Source organism: Aquarana catesbeiana, linkage group LG04, assembly GCF_042186555.1.
Source record: "Aquarana catesbeiana isolate 2022-GZ linkage group LG04, ASM4218655v1, whole genome shotgun sequence".
NCBI lineage: Eukaryota > Metazoa > Chordata > Amphibia > Anura > Ranidae > Aquarana > Aquarana catesbeiana.
The window spans coordinates 371,480,036-371,500,758 of NC_133327.1; the positions used below are offsets into that span (position 1 = coordinate 371,480,036).

Below are 20,723 nucleotides of genomic sequence, written 5' to 3' on the forward strand. Positions count from 1 at the left end.
CCCAAATGAACCTGATCAAAAGTTTACATACCCTGGTGATTTTGGCCTGATAACATGCACACAAGTTGACACAAAGGGGTTTTGAATGACTTTTAAAGGTAACCATCCTCACCTGTGATCTGTTTGTTTGTAATTAGTGTGCATGTATAAAGGTCAATGACTTTCTGGACTCATGACAGGCCCTTGTGTCTTTCATCCATTGCTGCACTAACGTTTCTGGATTCTGAGTCACGGGGAAAGCAAATTAATTGTCAAAGGATCTGCGGGAAAAGGTAGTTGAACTGTATAAAACAGGAAAGGGATATAAAAAGATATCCAAGAAATTGAGAATGCCAATCAGCAGTGTTCAAACTCTAATCAAGAAGTGGGAAATGAGGGGTTCTGTTAAAACCACGGTCAGGTAGACCAACTAAAATTTCAGCCATATCTGCCATGAAAATAGTTCGGAATGAAAAGAAAAACCCACAAATAGCTTCAGGTGAAATACAGGACTCTCTAAAAACATGTGGTGTAGCTGTTTCAAGATCCACAATAAGGATAAGGATAAAGAAAGCCATTACTACGCGAATGCCACAAAGTATCCTGTTTACAATACGCCAAACAGCACAAAGACAAGCCTCAAACCTTCTGGCACAAAGTTATTTAGAGCGATGAGACCAAAATTTAGCTTTTTGGCCACAACCATAAACGCTTCATTTGGAGAGGAGTCAACAAGGCCAATAATGACAGGTACACCATTCCTACTGTGAAACACGGACGTGAATCGCTGATGTTTTGGGGATGTGTGAGCTACAAAGGCACAAGAAATTTGGTCAAAATTGATGGCAAGATGAATGCAGTATGTTATCAAAAAATACTGGAGGAACATATGCATTCATCAGCCAGGAAGCTGCGCATAGGACGTACTTGGACATTCTAACATGACAATGATCCAAAACACAAGGCCAAGTCGACCTGTCATTGCCTACAGCAGAATAAAGTGAAGGTTCTGGAGTGGCCATCTCAGTCTCCTGACCTCTATATCATTGAGCCACTCTGGGGAGATCTCAAACGTGCAGTTCATGAAAGACAGCCCAAGACTTTACAGCAACTGGAGGCTTTTTGCCAAGAGGAATGGGCAGCTTTAACATCTGAGAAGATAAAAAGCCTCATCCACAAATACCACAATACTACAAAAGACTTCAAGCTGTCATTGATGTTATTAAGAATTGGGGTGTGTAAACTTTTGATCAGGGTGATTTTGGTAGTTTCTGCTGTGATTAGGGCTGTCCCGATTAAGACCGGGTACAAGTACCGATACCTGACATCTCCCCTTTGAGACAGGGAAAGGGACTGAGGACATATGTTTTCCAGTCCCCTTCTCAGCAGCCTCAGCTGCACTGAGAATGAATGGAGAGGAGACAGATGCTCCTCTCCATTCATAAACTGAAGCATCGTAAACACAGTTATCACTGACTGTTCATTTGGAAAAGGAAGGAGCCAGATTTACTGGCTCCTATCTCCGCTCTCCATCCTGAAAGATCGAGGGGGCAGAGGAAGAGAACGGAGGGGGACAGCAGCACAGAGGAGAATGGAGGGGGCAGAGGAGGAGAACGGAGGGGGAGAGCAGCACGGAGGAAAACGGAGGGGGCAGAGGAGGAGAACAGAGGGGGACAGCAGCACGGAGGGGGCAGAGGAGGAGAACGGAGGGGGACAGCAGCACGGTTGGGGCAGAGGAGGAGAACGGAGGGGGAAAGCAGCACGGAGGAGAACGGAGGGGGCAGAGGAGGAGAACGGAGGGGGACAGCAGCACGGAGGAGAACGGAGGGGGCAGAGGAGAAGAACGGAGGGGGACAGCAGCACGGAGGCGAATGGAGGGGGCAGAGGAGAAGAACGGAGGGGGACAGCAGCACGGATGAGAACAGAGGGGGCATAGAAGAAGAACAGAGGGGGACAGCAGCACGGAGGAGAACGGAGGGGGCAGAGAAGACGAACGGAGGGGGACAGCAGCACGTAGGAGAACGGAGGGGGCAGAGAAGAAGAACGGAGGGGGACAGCAGCATGGAGGAGAACGGAGGGGGCAGAGGAGGAGAACGGAGGGGGACAGCAGAACGGAGGGGGCAGAGGAGGAGAACGGAGCAGAACAGAGGGGGACAGCAGAACGGAGGGGGGAGGGGGACACGGAGGAGAAGGGAGGGGGACAGCAGCACGGAGGGGGAATGAAGGAGGATACAGGGAGAGTCAGCGGTGATCGGTGCGGCTTTGGGGGCAGTTACAAGCACTGATCACCGCTGTGTAGATTTCACTAAAGCAGCTGATAGGGGGGGGGGAGAGAAGTGGAGAAACGGCTGTCAGGCTTTATTGAAATCGGTGCTTGTAACTCCCCCTCCGCACCGATCACCCTGACTGTCCAGGTATCGGGTGAAGCATCGGAGCATTTGCCCGAGTACAAACACGGTGAGTTGAGTTGATGCCAAAGAGCTTGATTTTGGTGTCATCTGACCACAACACTTTCACCCAGTTCTCCTCTGAATCAATCAGATGTTCATTAGCAAACTTCAGACGGGCCTGTACATGTGCTTTCCTGAGCAGGAGGACCTTGCGGGCACTGTAGGATTTCAGTCCTTCATGGCTTAGTATGTTACCAATTGTTTTCTTGGTGACTATGGTCCCAGCTGCCTTGAGATCATTGACAAGATTCTCCCGTGTAGTTCTGGGCTGATTCCTCACCATTCTCATGATCATTGAAACTCCATGAGGTGAAATCTTGCATGGAGCCCCAGACCGAAAGGAGATTGACAGTTATTTTGTGTTTCTTCCAGATGCAATTAATCGCACCAACTGTTGTCACCCTCTCACCAAGCTGCTTGACGATGGTCTTGTAGCCCAATCCATCCTTGTGTAGGTCTACAATCTTGTCCCTGACATCCTTGGACAGCTCTTTGGTCTTGCCATGGTGGAGAGATTGGAATCTGATTGATTGATTGCTTCTGTGAACAGATGTATTTTATACAGGTAACAAGCTGATATTAGGAGCACTCCCTTTAATAGAGTGCTACTAATCTCAGCTCGTTACCTGTATAGAAGGCACCTGGGGGCCAGAAATCTTGCTGATTGATAGGGGATCAAATACATATTTCACTCACTAAAATGCAAATCAATTTATAACTTTAAATGCGTTTTTCTGGATATATTTGTTGTTAATCCCTCACTGTTAAAATAAACCTCCTATCAAAATTATAGACTGATCTCTTTGTCAGTGGGCAAACATACAAAATCAGCAGGGGATTTAATACTTTTTTCCCTCACTCCAAGGTATTTTCTGAAAAGTGTAGCTTTTGAAAATTTTATTTTTTGCCTCAAGTTTTTGGAAAATACAGGAAAGAAAATAAAAATGCATTTTTTTTATACACAAAGTTGTCAATTAAAAAAATATTTCTAACACACATTATAGGCATACTTACAATTACACCCCAAAACATATTTTGCTACTCCTCCTGAGTATATTGATACCACATTCATGGGACTTTTTTACAGTCTAACACAGGGTGTCGAAACCAAAGGAGCACCTTCAGTCATTCCAAGGGAATAAATTACGCTTCCAATTTCCTGAAAAGCCGTCACATTTTTGGAGGCTCTGAGGAACCAGGAAAAATGAAAATACCCACAAAATGACCACATTTTGGAAATCAAAACACCTTGCAGTATTTCCTATGAGTCATTGTAAATCTTTTGTAGACTTAATTTCTTCATCATAATTTTTTGGAAAATGCGTAATGAAAATGAAAATGTATTTTTTTCACACAAAGTTGTCAATTATAAAGATGTTTCTAACACACTATAGGCATGCTTAGAATTGCATTATGGATGTAAAAGCAATCATTTTTGACACTCAATTCCTGCAACCATAGAGTACTACTGTGATTGGTGTTGACTGGCTCCGCGTAGGGAGAGACACGCAATCTGACCTCACTGCCCATATGCGGCGCATGGCGGAATGTGATGAGCACATTATGTTTACAATAAATTTGGATTAATTTTATGGGGTCATGCAATGTATGGCCTTGTCTTTGATGAGATGCATATAATATGAGCATTTATGTAAGTGAAGAGGAATAACCTGGGCTATTGGAGGGATTAGGACTGCCGATAGTACTGGGGTGCCATGAAGTGGCTCTACAGCTTACGCATGTATTTGCAAATTTGTTCAAAGTAAACCTCTGTTTTTAATGCATTCTGTTAGACAGGATAATTCGGTTGGTTGCAGGCTGGTCGGTAGGTTGAGCTGGGAATTTTCTTTGTTTTTTTTGTGACATGTGTCGCCCTTCCATGTGCTCCTTGCTGCAAAGGCCAGTTATAGGTGGGGCCATTGACATTTGTTATTACTGTTGGAAAACTGGTGGGGGGACACTTTTGCTGCCATTGGACTGTGTGCTGGGTGTTCGGTGTACCCCTGTGTCTTTAGGGAGGGGTAGGCTCCCTCCAGGCTCACCTGCCCTCTACCTATCCATTATATTGCATGTGCTTCTTCTATGGAGGCTCTCAAAATTTAGTTAGGGCTGCACAAAATACAGGGTGCCGTGAAGTGGCTCTGCAGCTTACGCATGTATTTGCAAATGTGTGCAAACTAAACCCCTGTTTTTAATACATACTGTTAGACAGGATAATTCAGTTGGTTGCAGGCTGGTTGATAAGTTGAGCTGGTAATTTTCTTTGCTTTTTGTTTGAATATTGGAGTGATTCCCATGCTGGCTACCATCTGCTTAATATTATGAAAGGACGCTTGTGACCGCCATATTTAGGGCTCTCTGGATTCAGTATGAGGTGTGTTTTTAATGGTGGTGGCAGTGAAGGAGTGGAGGCAGTATACAGACTATTAACAAATCATTTTAAAATGTAAAGTAAAAGGTAATTTTCAGTAAAATATTAACGTTAAAGCAAAGTTCCGACGAAAAAAAACAATTAAAAGTTAGCAGCTACAAATACTGCAGCTGCTGACGCTTACCTGTCCAGGGCGCCCGCGATGTCCTTACCCAAAGCCCACCCGTCTCTCAGCTCCCGGGTGGAGGCGTCGGCATCTTCAGTAAGGGAATCAGAAAGTGAAGCCTTGCGGCTTCACAGCCTGGCTCCCTACTGTACATGCGCGAGTTGCGCTGCACACCCTGGCTGGTCCCTGCAGTCTTCTGGGATCTGTGTGTCTCCCAGAAGACAGTGGGAGGGACAGAGGAAGGGCCGGACATGGCGTAGATCGCCGTAGATTCTGTGGTGATCTATCACTGGAAGTGGGAGCAAATACCTGTATTAGATAGGTATCTGCTCCCCCCTGAAAGGTGCCAAATGTGACACCGGAGGGGGGGGACCAGATAAGTGGAAGTTCTATTTTTGGGTGGAACTCCGTATTAAGATAATAATAGTACATGTGATAGGAGAGGCTGATGTTTGTAGATTGGAGCTAACAGCAAAACAAGAATCAACAGCAGTTTATTCCTTTCTGGACAGGCTGCAGGCACTAGCAGAAGACTTGAGGCAGATTTTCACAAACAAAATGTACTGTAATAGGAATCCAGTAGTGTAAATTAAAAGGCAGTGTTGTATGGGAAAACTACAGTATGTTGTAGTTCAATGCAGGTTCATTTGTTTTATCATTTTAAAAATCAGTCTTACAGTACAATGCACATACAGCAGGGTATGGGTAAAGCCAGAGGTGATGCCATAGTTTTCTATGAACCTGTGGCAAAAAAAATAGTACTTAAACCTTTCTGCATATTTTATTTTACACATATTCTTTAACATATGTTTTTTTTTTTTTTTTTACATACCAAGTCTCGATGCAGCACCCAGTTTGCATGCAAATAATGGATTCCATCCAAGATTTGATACAGCAAAGACTTGACCATTGATCGAGGCAGCTGCATGGGCTTCTTATTTGCTTTGGAGGCACGATGAAACTTGATGATATGCTAGAAATAAAAGTACAATACTGGTAAGTTATTATACAGCTCTTTAACTGGGGTGTTTAAGTCTGAAAGCAGATGTAGAAAAGATTAAAGGGACTTGTTTTCATCAGAATTGCATTATTCCCCCTGCAATTTAATAATGTCAATGATCCTGAACACACTATCAGGATAGTCAGATTATCTTATCTGTATACCTATTCCAGGTCAGTAATAGCACTGAAGCCAAAGGTTAGCATGACAGCCACAGAGCTAGTACATTTAAGACAGGTCCAAAGTGGCAAACCACATATTGTTTTCAGTTAAAGTATTTAAAAAAAAAAAAAAAAAAAAGAAAACTTTTTTTAAACCTTTTTTTTTGGACAGAGTGGGATTGGAATATTTATTAGGTTTTTATTACTGCCTGAGCCCCTGTTACAGGGTTCATCTGTATAAAATCCAAGTAAAAGAAAATATCAAATTTTTGATTGTCCCCAGAAAAGTAATAGAGGGGAAATCTTCCAATGGGGACACTAGGTCTGGTGACCTGGGTGGCCCTGAGGGATTCCCTTAATTTGCAGGGATTTTCAGACATTTCCTGTTTGGCTATGGGATGGGAGGTGAAGGTAAATCTCACCAATGGGACAAAGATGACAGAAACTAACAGGGGTTATCACCCTCCGTTACTAAAATGAAAAAAAAAGTTTTGCTTATTGTTCTAGTTTATTGTTATCTTCATGGCTCCCATCAACTGACTATAATTACGACATTATATCCTTATTCTACAGCTAATGCCATTGCATTCAGCTTTAAGCCAAACTCTGTGGCAAAGCTCCATATTATAAAGAACTGAGAGAAGAATTCAAAAAGCAGCTTTGTATAATCATAATCAGCTAACACAATTGCTAAGACTGAGGAGGTGTGGGAATTCTATAATTAACAAACTGCATTCCACCCAACATTAAACCATCAAAGAAAGTTGGACTATCATGCATATCACATGTGAATAATGCACTGTTTATTCCCTCACTGTAGCAGAGCAAAAGCATGTAGGAGTCTGCATTGTATCTTATTTTACTTTTGTAGTAATGCATGTGAATTTGAGGTCAGTGTACATCCTTTCTGGCCTGTTTGATGAAGTTTGCATCTTGTTCATGAAGGAAATTTTTGCTGTGTCTATCGCTGCCCTTGTTGCAAGCTGAGAGTTTGTGGTGACCTTAGCCTAAAAATCTTCAACATATGCCAGCTTAGTACTGCAATGATGCCTTGGTGTTCATCTGAATATGTAAATTTTTATACAGCATTCTGTGCACATGATGTTCATGATCTTTGTGAAAGGCCGAGGGCATGTTGACTCCTCTACAGACTAATCGAGGAGAGTCCTATTGAGTAAGGCTTCATTCTCATGAGGCGGATCCGCTGCCTCGGAGTCCGCCTCTGTCCGCCGGCTCGGCGGGAGATCTCTCCGTTGATCTCCGCTGAGCCGGCGGATGACAGGTCCCTCTCTGCTCACTGAGCGGGGAGGGGCTTGTCGAGCGCCGCTGGTTACTATGGAGAGATCGATCCGATAGGGACGGATGCGAACGTAGGGGCATCCGTCTGATTTTAGCGGATTGGACCGGGTCGGATGGCAGCGGACATGTCACCACTGACATCTGTCACTCCATAGACTATCATGGAGCGCCCGTTTAGGTCCGCCGACAAAACTGACAGGTGGACCTGAAGGGGCCTAAAGGTTTTTTCTTTGTCCCTTTTTATCCAAAATTTTGCTCACTGTATCTTACAGGAAACAAAATTGCGTTCAGATGGCGTTTTCTCATAGACCATTTTAGAAGAGATTTGAAGGAGGAGGCATTGGAGAGTCTAAGCTGTTCCAGAGCTGAAAAAAAAGAAAAAGATCAGTCTACTTTGAAATGTTGGCCTACCTAAGGAAAGTCATGCACGTTAGATCGTAAGTTAAAGCGGGGTTCCACCCAAATTTTGAACAATATCTGTATGTATTCTCTTCCTTGCCTAGATGCTGACATGCCGTTTAAAAAAATTTAAATCGCAGTAATTACTTTTTATTTTTCTATTCTTCTTTGCACTTACTGGTTCTCCTCCCGTGGGAGTAGGCGTGTTTCTAGCCTCTCCCAGACTCCGCACAGTCTCCTGGGAGCTAGTCTCAGGCTTCCCAGGATGCCACTGAGCATGTGCGGGAACGAGCGGTGAATGCTGGGAGCACAGCATTCACCGCATCCAGGAAATAAATGCTTGTGGGCTTCAAATGCCCACAATGAAGATGGAAACCGCTTGCAGTGAATAATATAAGTTATTCTTTCCGACGAAATCTGACACAGGCGGACATATTACACACAATATGTGAGTATGTAATGCTGAGAAGAAAAGTTTGTGAATGAACTCAAAAAAAAAAAAACGATAGATAGGTGGACCCCCGCTTTAAGTTTAGATGTTCCAGCTGGAAAGCAAAAAAAGTTGGTCTCTCTCTCTATGGTAAGGTTTTGTGACTGAATTTCCTTTTTTTTTTAGTACATTATAAAACATCTCCGAAGGTGAGAAAAACGCTGAAGAAAACCTTGATGAGGCAGAAGCAGTGGAGGGAGGTGAGCAAGCCATTACTCAAGAGGGAGAAGGCCAGTACCAGTCTGTGGAGAAGACAGCACGTTCTGAACCCTTCACAAAGATCTTTACATGAAAGTATACTATTGAATAATAAGCAAAATCAGATGTACACCAAGGTATCATTGCGGTGCTCATTTGGCATATTATCCTCTATAGCAGGGATCTCCAAACTATGGCCCTCCAGCTGTTGCGGAACTACACGTCCCATGAGTTATTGAAAAACTCTGACATTCACAGACAGTTATTTATTTTATTTATTTAAGGTACTTATATAGCACGACTAGGCATGATGGGAATTGTAGTTCCTGAACAACTGGAGAGCCATTGTTTGGAGACCCCTGCTCTATAGGTTAGTCATGACAGGCCAACAACATAAAGATACTCTCGATGTGGCAAAAGGACAGAAAACAATGAGATGGACAAAGCCAAGAAGTTCTTCATGGACGGGATGACCACCTCTAGAAGAGAGGAGAGAAAGGATCCATTCTGTGATCCGAATAACTCCAATGCATGCTTCTTGAGGACAATTTATCATACACTAGAAAAAGCCCCAGTAGAGAGGCTGCTGGAGATAGATATGGGTACATTTAATTATGTGTGGGGATGTGTTAGAGGTGCAGAGTCAGGAAGTACATTACCTATCGATCCCCCTCAGAGGCCCAAAATCCGTATGAGTCCCCATGTATGCCAGGCCAGCCATATCAACCACCCTATCCACAACCCGCTTTACATTCATATAGCTCTATGCAATATACCCAGAAGCCTCCTTATGTAAGTTCCTCTCCTGCTCCGTCCTCACAGGGAACATATCTCACATTCCTCAGATGGTTCTCAAGTAGCCAGTCCAGCTCTGGGGCTTCTGCTCAACCTTCTACTTAGTTTTCCCCATCCTCCACCCCTTTTTATCAGGATTTGTAACTGACCAGCAGAAAAAGTTTTTGTTAACTTTGCATAGTTTATGCGTTCTTAAAAAAAAAAAGCTTTGAAAAATAAAAAGAGAAAAAATTTGAAGCAAAAAAACCTTTATTTTGCAAAAAGTTAGTGCATTTTGTATAGACATTGTTCCTACGGAAACTGGTTATGCAAACCAGATTAAAACAAATCTGTTTTGAACATATCATGTTACTTTGTGTATTTTTACGGTATCAAACATAAAGCATGAAATACCAAGCATCTAAATAAGAAATAAGGGGGTGGTGGTTGCGCTGTGATAGAAAAGGGGAGGGGAAAGGGGGGGGGAGCTAGACTAGAATGAATCAAAAGATAACAAATGACCTGAAAATGTGAACACATTATGTGAAGACGGACTCACAGATGCAAATATATAAATAAAATGTAAGCACAAACCAATATCGCTAAATAATGCATAACCAAAGTGCTGTAATCAAGCAAAATAAAATAAATAAAATGAAGGTATATACCAGCAAAGAGTGTACAAGGGTATGTGAATCTGCTTCAAAAAGAGCATCAATCCAAAGTCTAGCAAATATCATGAAAGCTTGTCCAATGAAATTGCTAAAACCATGTATATATAAATGTGCTAATATTGTAATCAACTGATGATATAAATACACACGTGGATAATAATTGACAATAAGAAAGAAAATAAAAAACTGTGAATAAAAATAAAAATTATTATTTATAAGTGTCCATTAAATAGTCCCAGTGGTTGGTGTTGGTGACCCGCCAACACTTGGCGAAAAAAAATAATATAATATATATACCAAAGAAAAAATAAAAATGAAAATAAGCAAGGTGACGACAGTCCCACCACCAAATGTGACAATCCTGGATGTAGAAAAGGTAATGATGGTGGACCAGGGGGGAAGGAAAACCGTGTGCTGACAGGTGGGGGCACCTCCGTGTTCCCAGGCCCCTTACCTTACAGCTGTAAGGTATACAGCATATGTAGAGGAGGCCCCGCAGACAGGGAAGTCCAAAGGTACAACAGATGGCGTTGATTGATGATGCCGTATATCATATGCAGAGACAAAGAACGGGTGGCATATAGTATAATTCCGTTTGATGTATAAGACACAGGTGGGGGGGGAATGAAGTGGGAGAGGGGGAGGGGGGGGGGTTGCACTCACTTTTAAGCAATGAGCGCACGCCTCAACCCACGAGCGCCAAGCTCGTATAATCCCAGGCTCTGGATCCTCTAAGAGACTCTCCCCGCTTCCAGTTCCTCACCACCCGTTATGCAGAGTTATATTGTGCGGTATATAGAAAACAGAAACCGCACATAGCATAATCCCGTATATCATACTTTATTAAAACAGTCACAAATTTCATGCACTTACATTTAAAAACACAGCTGGGGGGTAAAACATCCACGAGCTCCTGAGCTCGTCACATCCAGCTAGTGTATGGCAGCGTCCCGTGCTCCTGACGTGTATCGTCAAGTCACGTGACGTGACGATACGCGTCAGGAGCACGGGACGCTGCCATCCAGAGCCTGGGATTATACGAGCTCGGCGCTCGTGGGTTGAGGCATGCGCTCATTGCTTAAAAGTGAGTGCAACCCTCCCCCTCCCCCTCTCCCACTTCATTCCCCCCCCCCCACCTGTGTCTTATACATCAAACGGAATTATACTATATGCCACACGTTCTTTGTCTCTGCATATGATATACGGCATCATCAATCAATGCCATCTGTTGTACCTTTGGACTTCCCTGTCTGCGGGGCCTCCTCTACATATGCTGTATACCTTACAGCTGTAAGGTAAGGGGCCTGGGAACACGGAGGTGCCCCCACCTGTCAGCACACTGTTTTCCTTCCCCCCTGGTCCACCATCATTACCTTTTCTACATCCAGGATTGTCACATTTGGTGGTGGGACTGTCGTCACCTTGCTTATTTTCATTTTTATTTTTTCTTTGGTATATATATTATATTATTTTTTTTCGCCAAGTGTTGGCGGGTCACCAACACCAACCACTGGGACTATTTAATGGACACTTATAAATAATAATTTTTATTTTTATTCACAGTTTTTTATTTTCTTTCTCATTGTCAATTATTATCCACGTGTGTATTTATATCATCAGTTGATTACAATATTAGCACATTTATATATACATGGTTTTAGCAATTTCATTGGAAAAGCTTTCATGATATTTGCTAGACTTTGGATTGATGCTCTTTTTGAAGCAGATTCACATACCCTTGTACACTCTTTGCTGGTATATACCTTCATTTTATTTATTTTATTTTGCTTGATTACAGCACTTTGGTTATGCATTATTTAGCGATATTGGTTTGTGCTTACATTTTATTTATATATTTGCATCTGTGAGTCCGTCTTCACATAATTTATTCACATTTTCAGGTCATTTGTTATCTTTTGATTCATTCTAGTCTAGCTCCCCCCCCCTCCCTTTCCCCTCCCCTTTTCTATCACAGCGCAACCACCACCCCCTTATTTCATTATTGTTTTGTCTGTTTTGGAGCAGTCTTGTGTGTTGCAGCAGTGTCCCTGTAGTATAGGATTTAGTTGACAGCGCAGGAGTTTTTTACATTTTTTCGAGTTTTCGAAGCATCTAATTAACCACCTCAATACTGGGTACTTACACCCCCTTCCTGCCCAGGCCATTTCAGTGCAGTCACACTATGACAATTGCACGGTCATGCTACACTGTAACTAAGTGGTATTTAATCACTGCTGGGTTTTTTATTTTTTACAAAAAAAAAAAAGACCAAGAATTTTGAAAAAAAAAAAAAAGTTTTTTCTTAGTTTTTGTCAGTAAATTTTGTAAATAAGTAATTTTTCTCCTTTACTGATGTGCACTGATGAGGCGGCACTTATGGGCACTGATGAGGTGGAACTAATATGGCGCACTTATGGGCACTTATAGGTGGCACTGATGGACACTGATAGATGGCACTGATAGGTGGCACTGATAGGTGGCACTGGTTGGGACTAATAGGTGGCACTGATGGGCACTGATAGGCGGCATTGGTGGGCACTGATAAATGGCATGGATAGGCGGGCACAGATGGGCATTGGTGGGTGGCACTGATGGGCGACACTGATGGGCAGCACTGATAGGCAGCACCGATAGCCAGCGCTGACTGGCATCACTAATGGACACTGATTGGTGGCACTTGTGGGCACTGATTGCTGGCACTGGTGGGCACTGATTGCTGACACTGGTGGGTACTGGTGGGCACTGATTGCTGGCATTGCTGGTGCTATATTGTAATCCGGGCACTTATGATCAGTGCCCTGATTACATGTATAGATGTCACCCTGCGAGGAGATGCTGCTGATCCGCTCTCCACGCCACACATTCTGTCCCTGTGAGGCAAGGAGTGCAGATTACCGGCATCTCCGTTTACATGTGACCGGCTGTGATTGGACACAGCCGATCACATGGTTAAAGATTGCCTGCTATCACCCTGCAGGCATGCAAGAGTGGCCGTTCTGGGATGACGTCGTATGACGAGAGCAGCACCGCCCCTCCATATTTTGACGGTGGGCGGGCAGCAAGTGGTTAACAGAACCTAATTTTACATATGGCTTTAGAGGACATTTTTGGGGGGAAATCATTCTACAAATAACAAATTTGCACTTCATCAGACATATTGTAAGAGCTTCTTGCTCGCACTCTGCTGTACTCTACAGAGGGCAGGTGGAACTCTTTTTCTTTTCCTCAAGGTTTATGCTCTCCTTATACCAGACAATATTATGCAGAATGCAACAGGCCTAACTCAGCATTCTCAAGGCTAAGTTGCAAGGTTGTTTGGAAAACATGCCATTTACTTGGCAATATGCCCTTGTGTGGCTCAGCTGGTAGTTAAAGATCCTCTTCTTATCGTCCAGATTACTTTTTGCATAAGGCCTAAGCAGGTATCGAGAACGTGTGAAGGCCTCGTCTGAAACAGGCACAAAAGGCAGTTCTGGTCCTTCTGTTCCAGGCAGAGGTCGATTAACCGACTTCCACAGCCACTACACTAGCCTTTCTCCCTTTTTTGCACAGATTGCATATGGAGGTTTGCAGAGACTTCCCAGGCTGAGTGCTGTGTTCTTGAGGCTGACCAGGCATTACACATTAGGTAGTAGCTCAACTGCACCTGTTCCAGATCAGACGGTATGTTGAATCGCCCCTCTTGCAGTCTTCTACCCATTAGAGACTCCTGGAACACACTGGAATCAGAACTGCTGCCTTATGCCCTAATGTCCACAGGTATAAATTCATAATTGCTATCACAGATAGCCATGAGAACCAATGAAAAATATTTTCTTGAAATTATAAAATATTGATCCGGAACCAAGAGGAGTTTGTATACAGATATGCTTTTAATCAAGGGCTCCTATGCAGTTTGGAAAGTTTGCCCAATTCCAAAATCCATCATCTACAGTGCCTTGCAAAAGTATTCACCCCCCTTTTTACCTATTTTGTTACATTACAGCCTTTTTATTGCAATGTTTTTTTAATCTGAATTATATGTGATGGATCAGAACACAATAGTCTAAGTTGGTGAAGTCAAATTAGAAAAATATATGCACAAAACAATTTTTCAGAAATAAAAAACTGATAATTGGCATGTGCCTATGTATTCACCCCCTTTGTTATGAAGCTCATAAAAAGCTCTGGTGCAACCAATTACCTTCAGAAGTCACATAATTAGTGAAATGATGTCCACCTGTGTGCAATCTAAGTCTCACATGATCTGTCATTATATATATACACACCTTTTTGAAAGGCCCCAGAGGCTGCAACACCTAAGCAAGAGGCACCACTAACCAAACACTGCCATGAAGACCAAGGAACTCTTCATACAAGTAAGGGACAATGTTGTTGAGAAGTACAAGTCAGGGTTAGGTTATAAAAAATATCCAAATCTTTGATGATCCCTAAGAGCACCATCAAATCTATCATAACCAAATGGAAAGAACATGGCACAACAGCAAACCTGACAAGAGACGGCCACACACCAAAACTCACGGACTGGGAAAGGAGGGCATTAATCAGAAAGGCAGCACAGAGACCTAAGGTAACTCTGGAGGAGCTGCAGAGTTCCACAGCAGATACTGGAGTATCTGTACATAGGATGACAATAAGCTGTATGCTCCATAGAGTTGGGCTTTATGGCAGAGTGGCCAGAAGAAAGCCATTACTTTCAGCAAAAAACAAAATGGCACGTTTTGAGTTTGCGAAAAGGCATGTGGGAGACTCCCAAAATGTATGGAGGAAGGTGCTCTGGTGTGATGAGACTAAAATTGAACTTTTTGTCCATCAAAGAAAACACTATGTCTGGCACAAACCCAACACATCACATGTGAGAGAACACCATCCCCACAGTGAAACATGGTGGTGGCAGCATCATGCTGTGGGGATGTTTTTCTGCAGTCGGGACTGGGAATCTGGTCAGAGTTGAGGGAAAGATGGATGGTGCTAAATATAGGGATATTCTTGAGCAAAACCTGTACTCCTCTGTGTGTGATTTGAGGCATGGTGGTGGCAGCATCATGCTGTGGGGATGTTTTTCAGCAGTCGGGACTGGGAAACTGGTCAGAGTTGAGGGAAAGATGGATGGTGCTAAATATAGGAATATTTTTTAGCAAAACCTGTACCCCTCTGTGTGTGATTTGAGGCTAAGACGGAGGTTCGTTTGTCGTGATTCACGCTGGGGGGGGACATTGTTTTCGTTTTTTAATAAAGGAATTGTCAAAAACTGTCTCTTTGTTTTTATTTATTCTTGACACTTTTTTTTTGGTGAATGAGTAGGGTTACAATGTACCCCTACTCATCCACATGGGGGGTGGGATCTGGGGGCCCACTTGTTAAAGGGGGCTTTCAGATTCCAATAAGCCCCCTGCCCACAGACCCCCACAACCATCTAAGGGTCTGGTATGGCTTTGGAGGGAGACTCCACGCTGTTTGTTTTATTCTGGCGTGAAGTTTCCCTTAAAATCCATACCAAACCCTTAAGGCCTGGTATGGATTGGGGGGGGGGGACGACCCCCACACTATTTTTCTTTCTCAATTTGTGTTCAAAACTGATGACATGTGCGATTTAGATGCATTCCCATAGATGGCAATGAGCCTGGAATTTGCATCTGAACCGCACCGCAGTGCTCAGAAAACGCACAAGATTCTTTTTAAATTTGCACTGAAATCGCCCTGCCGCTGCACCACAGATATGTGAACAGGCTCCACAGAGAGCCGGCTTTGTTCATGTGTCATGTGAATCAGATGCGGTTCAAAATGCATCCAATTTGCATATATGGGAACCAAGCCTTAGAGGGGAACCTCAGATGCAGAGATCTAAAAACTATCTGTCAAACTAGAATATACAAGGAAAAGGTTTGAGACCTTTAAATGAAGCATGTGACACAGCTGGAAAAGTGGTTAATTTATGATGGCACATTTGTTCTTAAATACACATACAGCTAGCTGCTGCCATAACAACGATATCCACGGCAAAGTTTGGACGTACATCGGCGTGCGGCAGTCCGGAAATGGTTAAGGTGTCCAAGGCATTCCATGATAGGAAAGCAAGGAAACAGAGAGCACAATAAAAAGCAGGAGCAGACATGCTGCAGGATCCAAAGGACCTGGCAGAGCTCTGCGGCATGTCTGTGCATGTGCAGCATCATTTAAAACCCCCAAAAGAGCGGTGCCAGAGCACAGCAACAAGGATAAACATTTGGCTGGAAGGAGGACAACACTGCAAGAATGCTGTTCTGTTGAAATACAAGACTTACTGGCTGGATCACCAGATGAAAATAGTGCTAGTGGAATTCCAGGCAGCAAAAGACTGAGAGCAGGATCTCTATTTTTCGGTCGGAAAAAGTTCCTATCCGAAAAAGCGTTCATCTATATGCAATTCGGAGGTGCAAAAAATCACGCATGCTCAGAATCAAGTACGAGACGGAAGCGCTTGGTCTGGTAAAACTAGCATTCGTAATGGAGATAGCACATTCGTCACGCTGTAAATTTTTGGATCTTTTAATGTAGCGCATTCTTTTGTTCTTTATAATGCTAGAATAATGAATTTGTTTTGCTGCTGATATTCACACAGAGTTCTGACAAACTTATGTTTTTATTATTTCTTGTGATCTCCTTCATAATATTTTTTGTTTTTAAAGCCAGATCTCCATAATAATGTTTAGAATTATTTTTTATAGTAATTTTTTTTTTTAATCAAGATCTCCTGTTTTTTTTATTATTTTTAAATTACTTTCTAGTGATCTCCATATTTTTTTGTGTGTGTCAAGTTTCCACAACAACATTAACAAAAATTGGTAGCCTGAGAAGTCTAGATAATAGGGAGCACAATCCCAGAGATCAGGAACAGCAGCAGATGACATATATGTCCCTAGGCTGTGGTACTACACAGACTGCGTCTTCTGTCAGACCAGACTGAACCCAGGAAATCACTTTCATGTCTTCCTTGCAGCCTTCCCTCCACGCTTCTCTGCAGCCTTCCTTGGAGGCTGTGGCTCTGGAGGTGGACTTGTGGCAGGAGGAGGAGGATGGGCGAGCGCACATAAGTGTATGTTATCACTCATTTGGCCCCTCAACCCCTTCTGAAGGGCCTGAAAAATTATATTCTCACACATGAGGCGTTGGCCCTCCTCCATTTGCTGCAATTTTGCAGCTACATAGCAGCCATAGGCCTCTTCAGCGTTGGGGGTGTTTTCAGGGCCGCATTAGCGCCCTTAATGAGGCCCAGTGCTGCCTCCTCCACGTTACTCCCCTTCCTTCCCCTTTTTGTTGTAAGGCGGAAGGGAGGCACCTGGGATTGGGTGAGGCTCCTACTGGACCTGGCCACCTCCTGGCTGACACTTACCCCCGCCTCCTCCTGGCTGACACTTACCCCTGCCTCCTCCTGTCTGCCACATTCCAGAGCTTCGGCCTGGCTGAAGTCTTCCTGTGTATGAAAAAGGGACATAGTTTTAGTTTTTGGTTCATCAATCACACACAATTTTCAGCTCATGACTGTTGCAAATTGAATGTTAATAAATAGAAAAGACTATCATTCTGACCCCAGCATTTTTCATTTTTGTCACAATCATTTTTGGCCCCTATTGATATGTAAAACACTTTTTGTTAAATCATTCATTTGTTAGCAATAATAACATCTAGTTAACAACACTAATTTTCGGACAATAAATATGTTAAAAAATACTATACCTGGCTCCAGCTGGGCTCCTCCACTTCTTCCAGGATGGAAGGCCCAGGTTGGTACTCAAAAGTCTCAGCTAGGGTTGAGGGAAGGGTTGAGGGAAGGCTGGATGGAAGTGTAGAAAGTGATTCCCTGGCTTCAATCTGGTCTTCCAGAAACCGCTTCCTGTTGTAGTACCATAGACTGGGTACATACACATCCTTTGCTGCTGCTCCTGATTTCATGGAAGCCTGGACCTTATTAAGCTCCGTCCTATACGTGCTTCTCAAGCTACCAATTTTCTTATCCACAAACTCGATGTCTGCGTCTGGGACCTGCGTCTTCACAAATTGCAGCAGTTTCTCCAGTGATACCTTCCTAGCTGGTTTATTTCTATATAAGGGTTTTTTAACCTCCCACAAATTTCTCTTATCCCTGTATTTGTCTATGAACTGGCCCATGAATTCAGGGTCTTTGAATTGTTTCATTTTTGCTGCAAGACAAAACACAAGACAAAAACACTAATATCAGGCTGAACTCTCCTAATCTTATCCCAATATAGGCCTCAATCTCGAGTCAGTATAGGGCACTGATGTCCCAAGCTAAAATGTTACCTTTGATAAAATGTTCGGTGCCTCCGGTCCTCCTTCCTACGCGTGTTAGCTTTATATACACTGCGCATGCGTGAAACTCCACCCACGTCCCCCGCACCTGACATTCTTTCTAGAATATTCCCCGCCCCTTCTCTTTCATCGCAGTGGGAGAGGAACATGGCGGAGACACAGAAGGTGTGTAATAGCAGTAATGAGGAGGAAAGCCCGGAGCCAGAAAGGTCCCGATCCCGCAGGAGATTTAAGGCCTCAAATATGGCCTTTGTAGAGATGGTGGAGATGGTGGACATCTTGAAGAGGGCCGACTTGGACGGGAAGTATGGACCTTACCTAAACCCAAATGTGAGAAAGGCCAAGATCATGTCTAAAGTTGTGAAGAGTCTGCCCAGGAATTTTGGGGTACGACGATCCAAGGAGCAATTGAGGAAACGCTGATCAGACCTGAAATTGAGGGAGCAGGATCAGTACAGACAGATCAAGAAAGTGCTTCTAAAAAGTAAGTACTTGTCTTGTGTTCCTATTATTATTATTCCTTGCATGCTGCTCCATGTGCTTTTCTTTAGTGTTGTACAGTTTAAAATGGCTACTTTCATGTTCGTGGGCACAGTAATCGGTCGCAGTAAACATCGTTCGTTTGCCAACTAAATACAATGTTTTTGGCAGATACAGGGTTAACTACATTTGGTCATGCTAATTTGTATTAAAAGAAGTTTAGGACATTGTTGTCTAGATGTGTTTGAAACTAGAAAGAATTTCAAACTTGATTCAGTGTACTGTAAGGAGAGGACACTCAGCAGCTGTTTACACATCTGGACTCAGGAGCACAAGTGTGAGACACAAGAACCAACTTTTTAGGGTGTCCCACACAGGTACTCCAGTGGATACTTGGGGTGTCTCCATGTGTGAAACATGTCCAAAAAAGGTAAGTATTCCAGCTTTGGTAAGGGAACAAATCATGTATTCAGCTTGGAACTCTGCCAAAACAGACAACTGTACCCCACTTCCAAGCAATGTTTCATATTCCTATTTCTGGCCTCAAATATCGGTGTGCTAAGTATACCTTTTGTTTCATTCTCATAGGGGAGAAAAGACTCCAGACGTCTGAGGACACCAGGAACCCCCCACCTCAAGAAGAAGGGGAACAGAGGACACCACAACCCGAGGATGCGGAGGAAGGGAAAGTGGTTGAAATTGTCACCACAACAGGTGAGTGTCTGAGACCACAGATTCAGGTAATAGATGTATGCCTGCAGATTTATAATATATGGTGTGTATTTTTTCTTTTAGGTGATGTGCATGTTGTGGAAGAACAATCTCCTCATTTCACCAGTGACAGTGCACAAAGGCTAATCCAGGACATGTTTTGTAGTCAGGATTTAGACATCATAAAACAAGATGCACACAGTGTGTCAACATGTGCTATCTGCCATCAGGGGATATCAATGTATGCATTTTGTGGGTGCAACCCCTTCCTCGTAACTCAAGTAGGTGAGAGGAAGTGGTTGCACCCCCAAAACATGTCCATTGATCCCCCATGATGGGAGATAGCACATGTTGACATTAGGAATAGGATCAGGAGGGAAATTCCCAGTTTGACTCCCAATTTGTGTGCATCTTCAAAATTTGGCTTTTACAGGGGTGACATCACCCCATCTGATGAAGGCAATATCAACACATTTTTGACACTATAATGTCTGATATTGTCTTCAGTTTTTCAATGTTGAACTTTGTAAGTTCCTGAGATGTGTATGTTATGTTTTGAAACATGCCTTTTTAAATACTAAAAAAAAATATTCAAGGTAAAACTTTATAAAACCAAGAAGTTGTTTTTTTACCCAAAAATGTTTTACAACGCACATGTGAATGTGCATGGAGTAAAAGGTTTTATACTCAACAATGTGTGGCTTCTTCTTTCAATGCTCAATACCAGCTTTTGTATTAAGTAGGTGTTTACAGTGACAATGAATGTTATTTAATAATGGAAAAACCACTTGGCACTACAAGTGCACTAGGAGAACCTAGGAGACAGCTAAAAGAAACACAAGCAGTAAATCAAAATCAAGATTTTATCAGATAAAATTTTTTTTTAATCTCGAAGATAATTACAAATTTGCTGGCATAGCAATGGCCCCCCTACCCGTAAAATAATCAACATATTTTTGACGCACTTCACGGGCGCTTTGGGGGGGCAAGCCAGGACGGCCAGCTTCCAGGGCCGTCGTAGTTTCTGAAAGTCCGACCTCAGGCCCAACTAAGGCAACGTAATTCGTAGCATTTCTCTTTAAAAAGTTGTGAAGTATGCAGCATGCTAGAACTATGTGGTTCAGTTTGTACTCCACCATATTTATTGCCGTAAGAAATAAGCGGAACCGGCTGGCCATTATCCCAAAGGCATTCTCCAAGACTCTTCTGGCTCTGGCCAGAAGGTAATTAAAAACCCTCTTCTCCGGGGTGAGGGTCCTCT

General features: G+C 43.2%; 1 protein-coding gene across 6 annotated transcripts in view; it reads right to left on the bottom strand.

The window, feature by feature from the left end:
* The window catches only part of CDK19 (cyclin dependent kinase 19), a 260,760-nt gene that overhangs the window by 123,357 nt on the left and 116,680 nt on the right, over nucleotides 1-20,723 (bottom strand). For 5 of the 6 annotated variants that reach the window (XM_073627084.1, XM_073627083.1, XM_073627082.1 and 2 more), the window contains exon 4: nucleotides 5,799-5,939. In XM_073627084.1, coding sequence (XP_073483185.1) covers nucleotides 5,799-5,939 — 141 coding nt within the window. Of the gene's footprint in view, nucleotides 1-5,798; nucleotides 5,940-17,360; nucleotides 17,525-20,723 lie in introns of those variants that run through there. The other variant, XM_073627085.1, reaches the window with a different exon arrangement.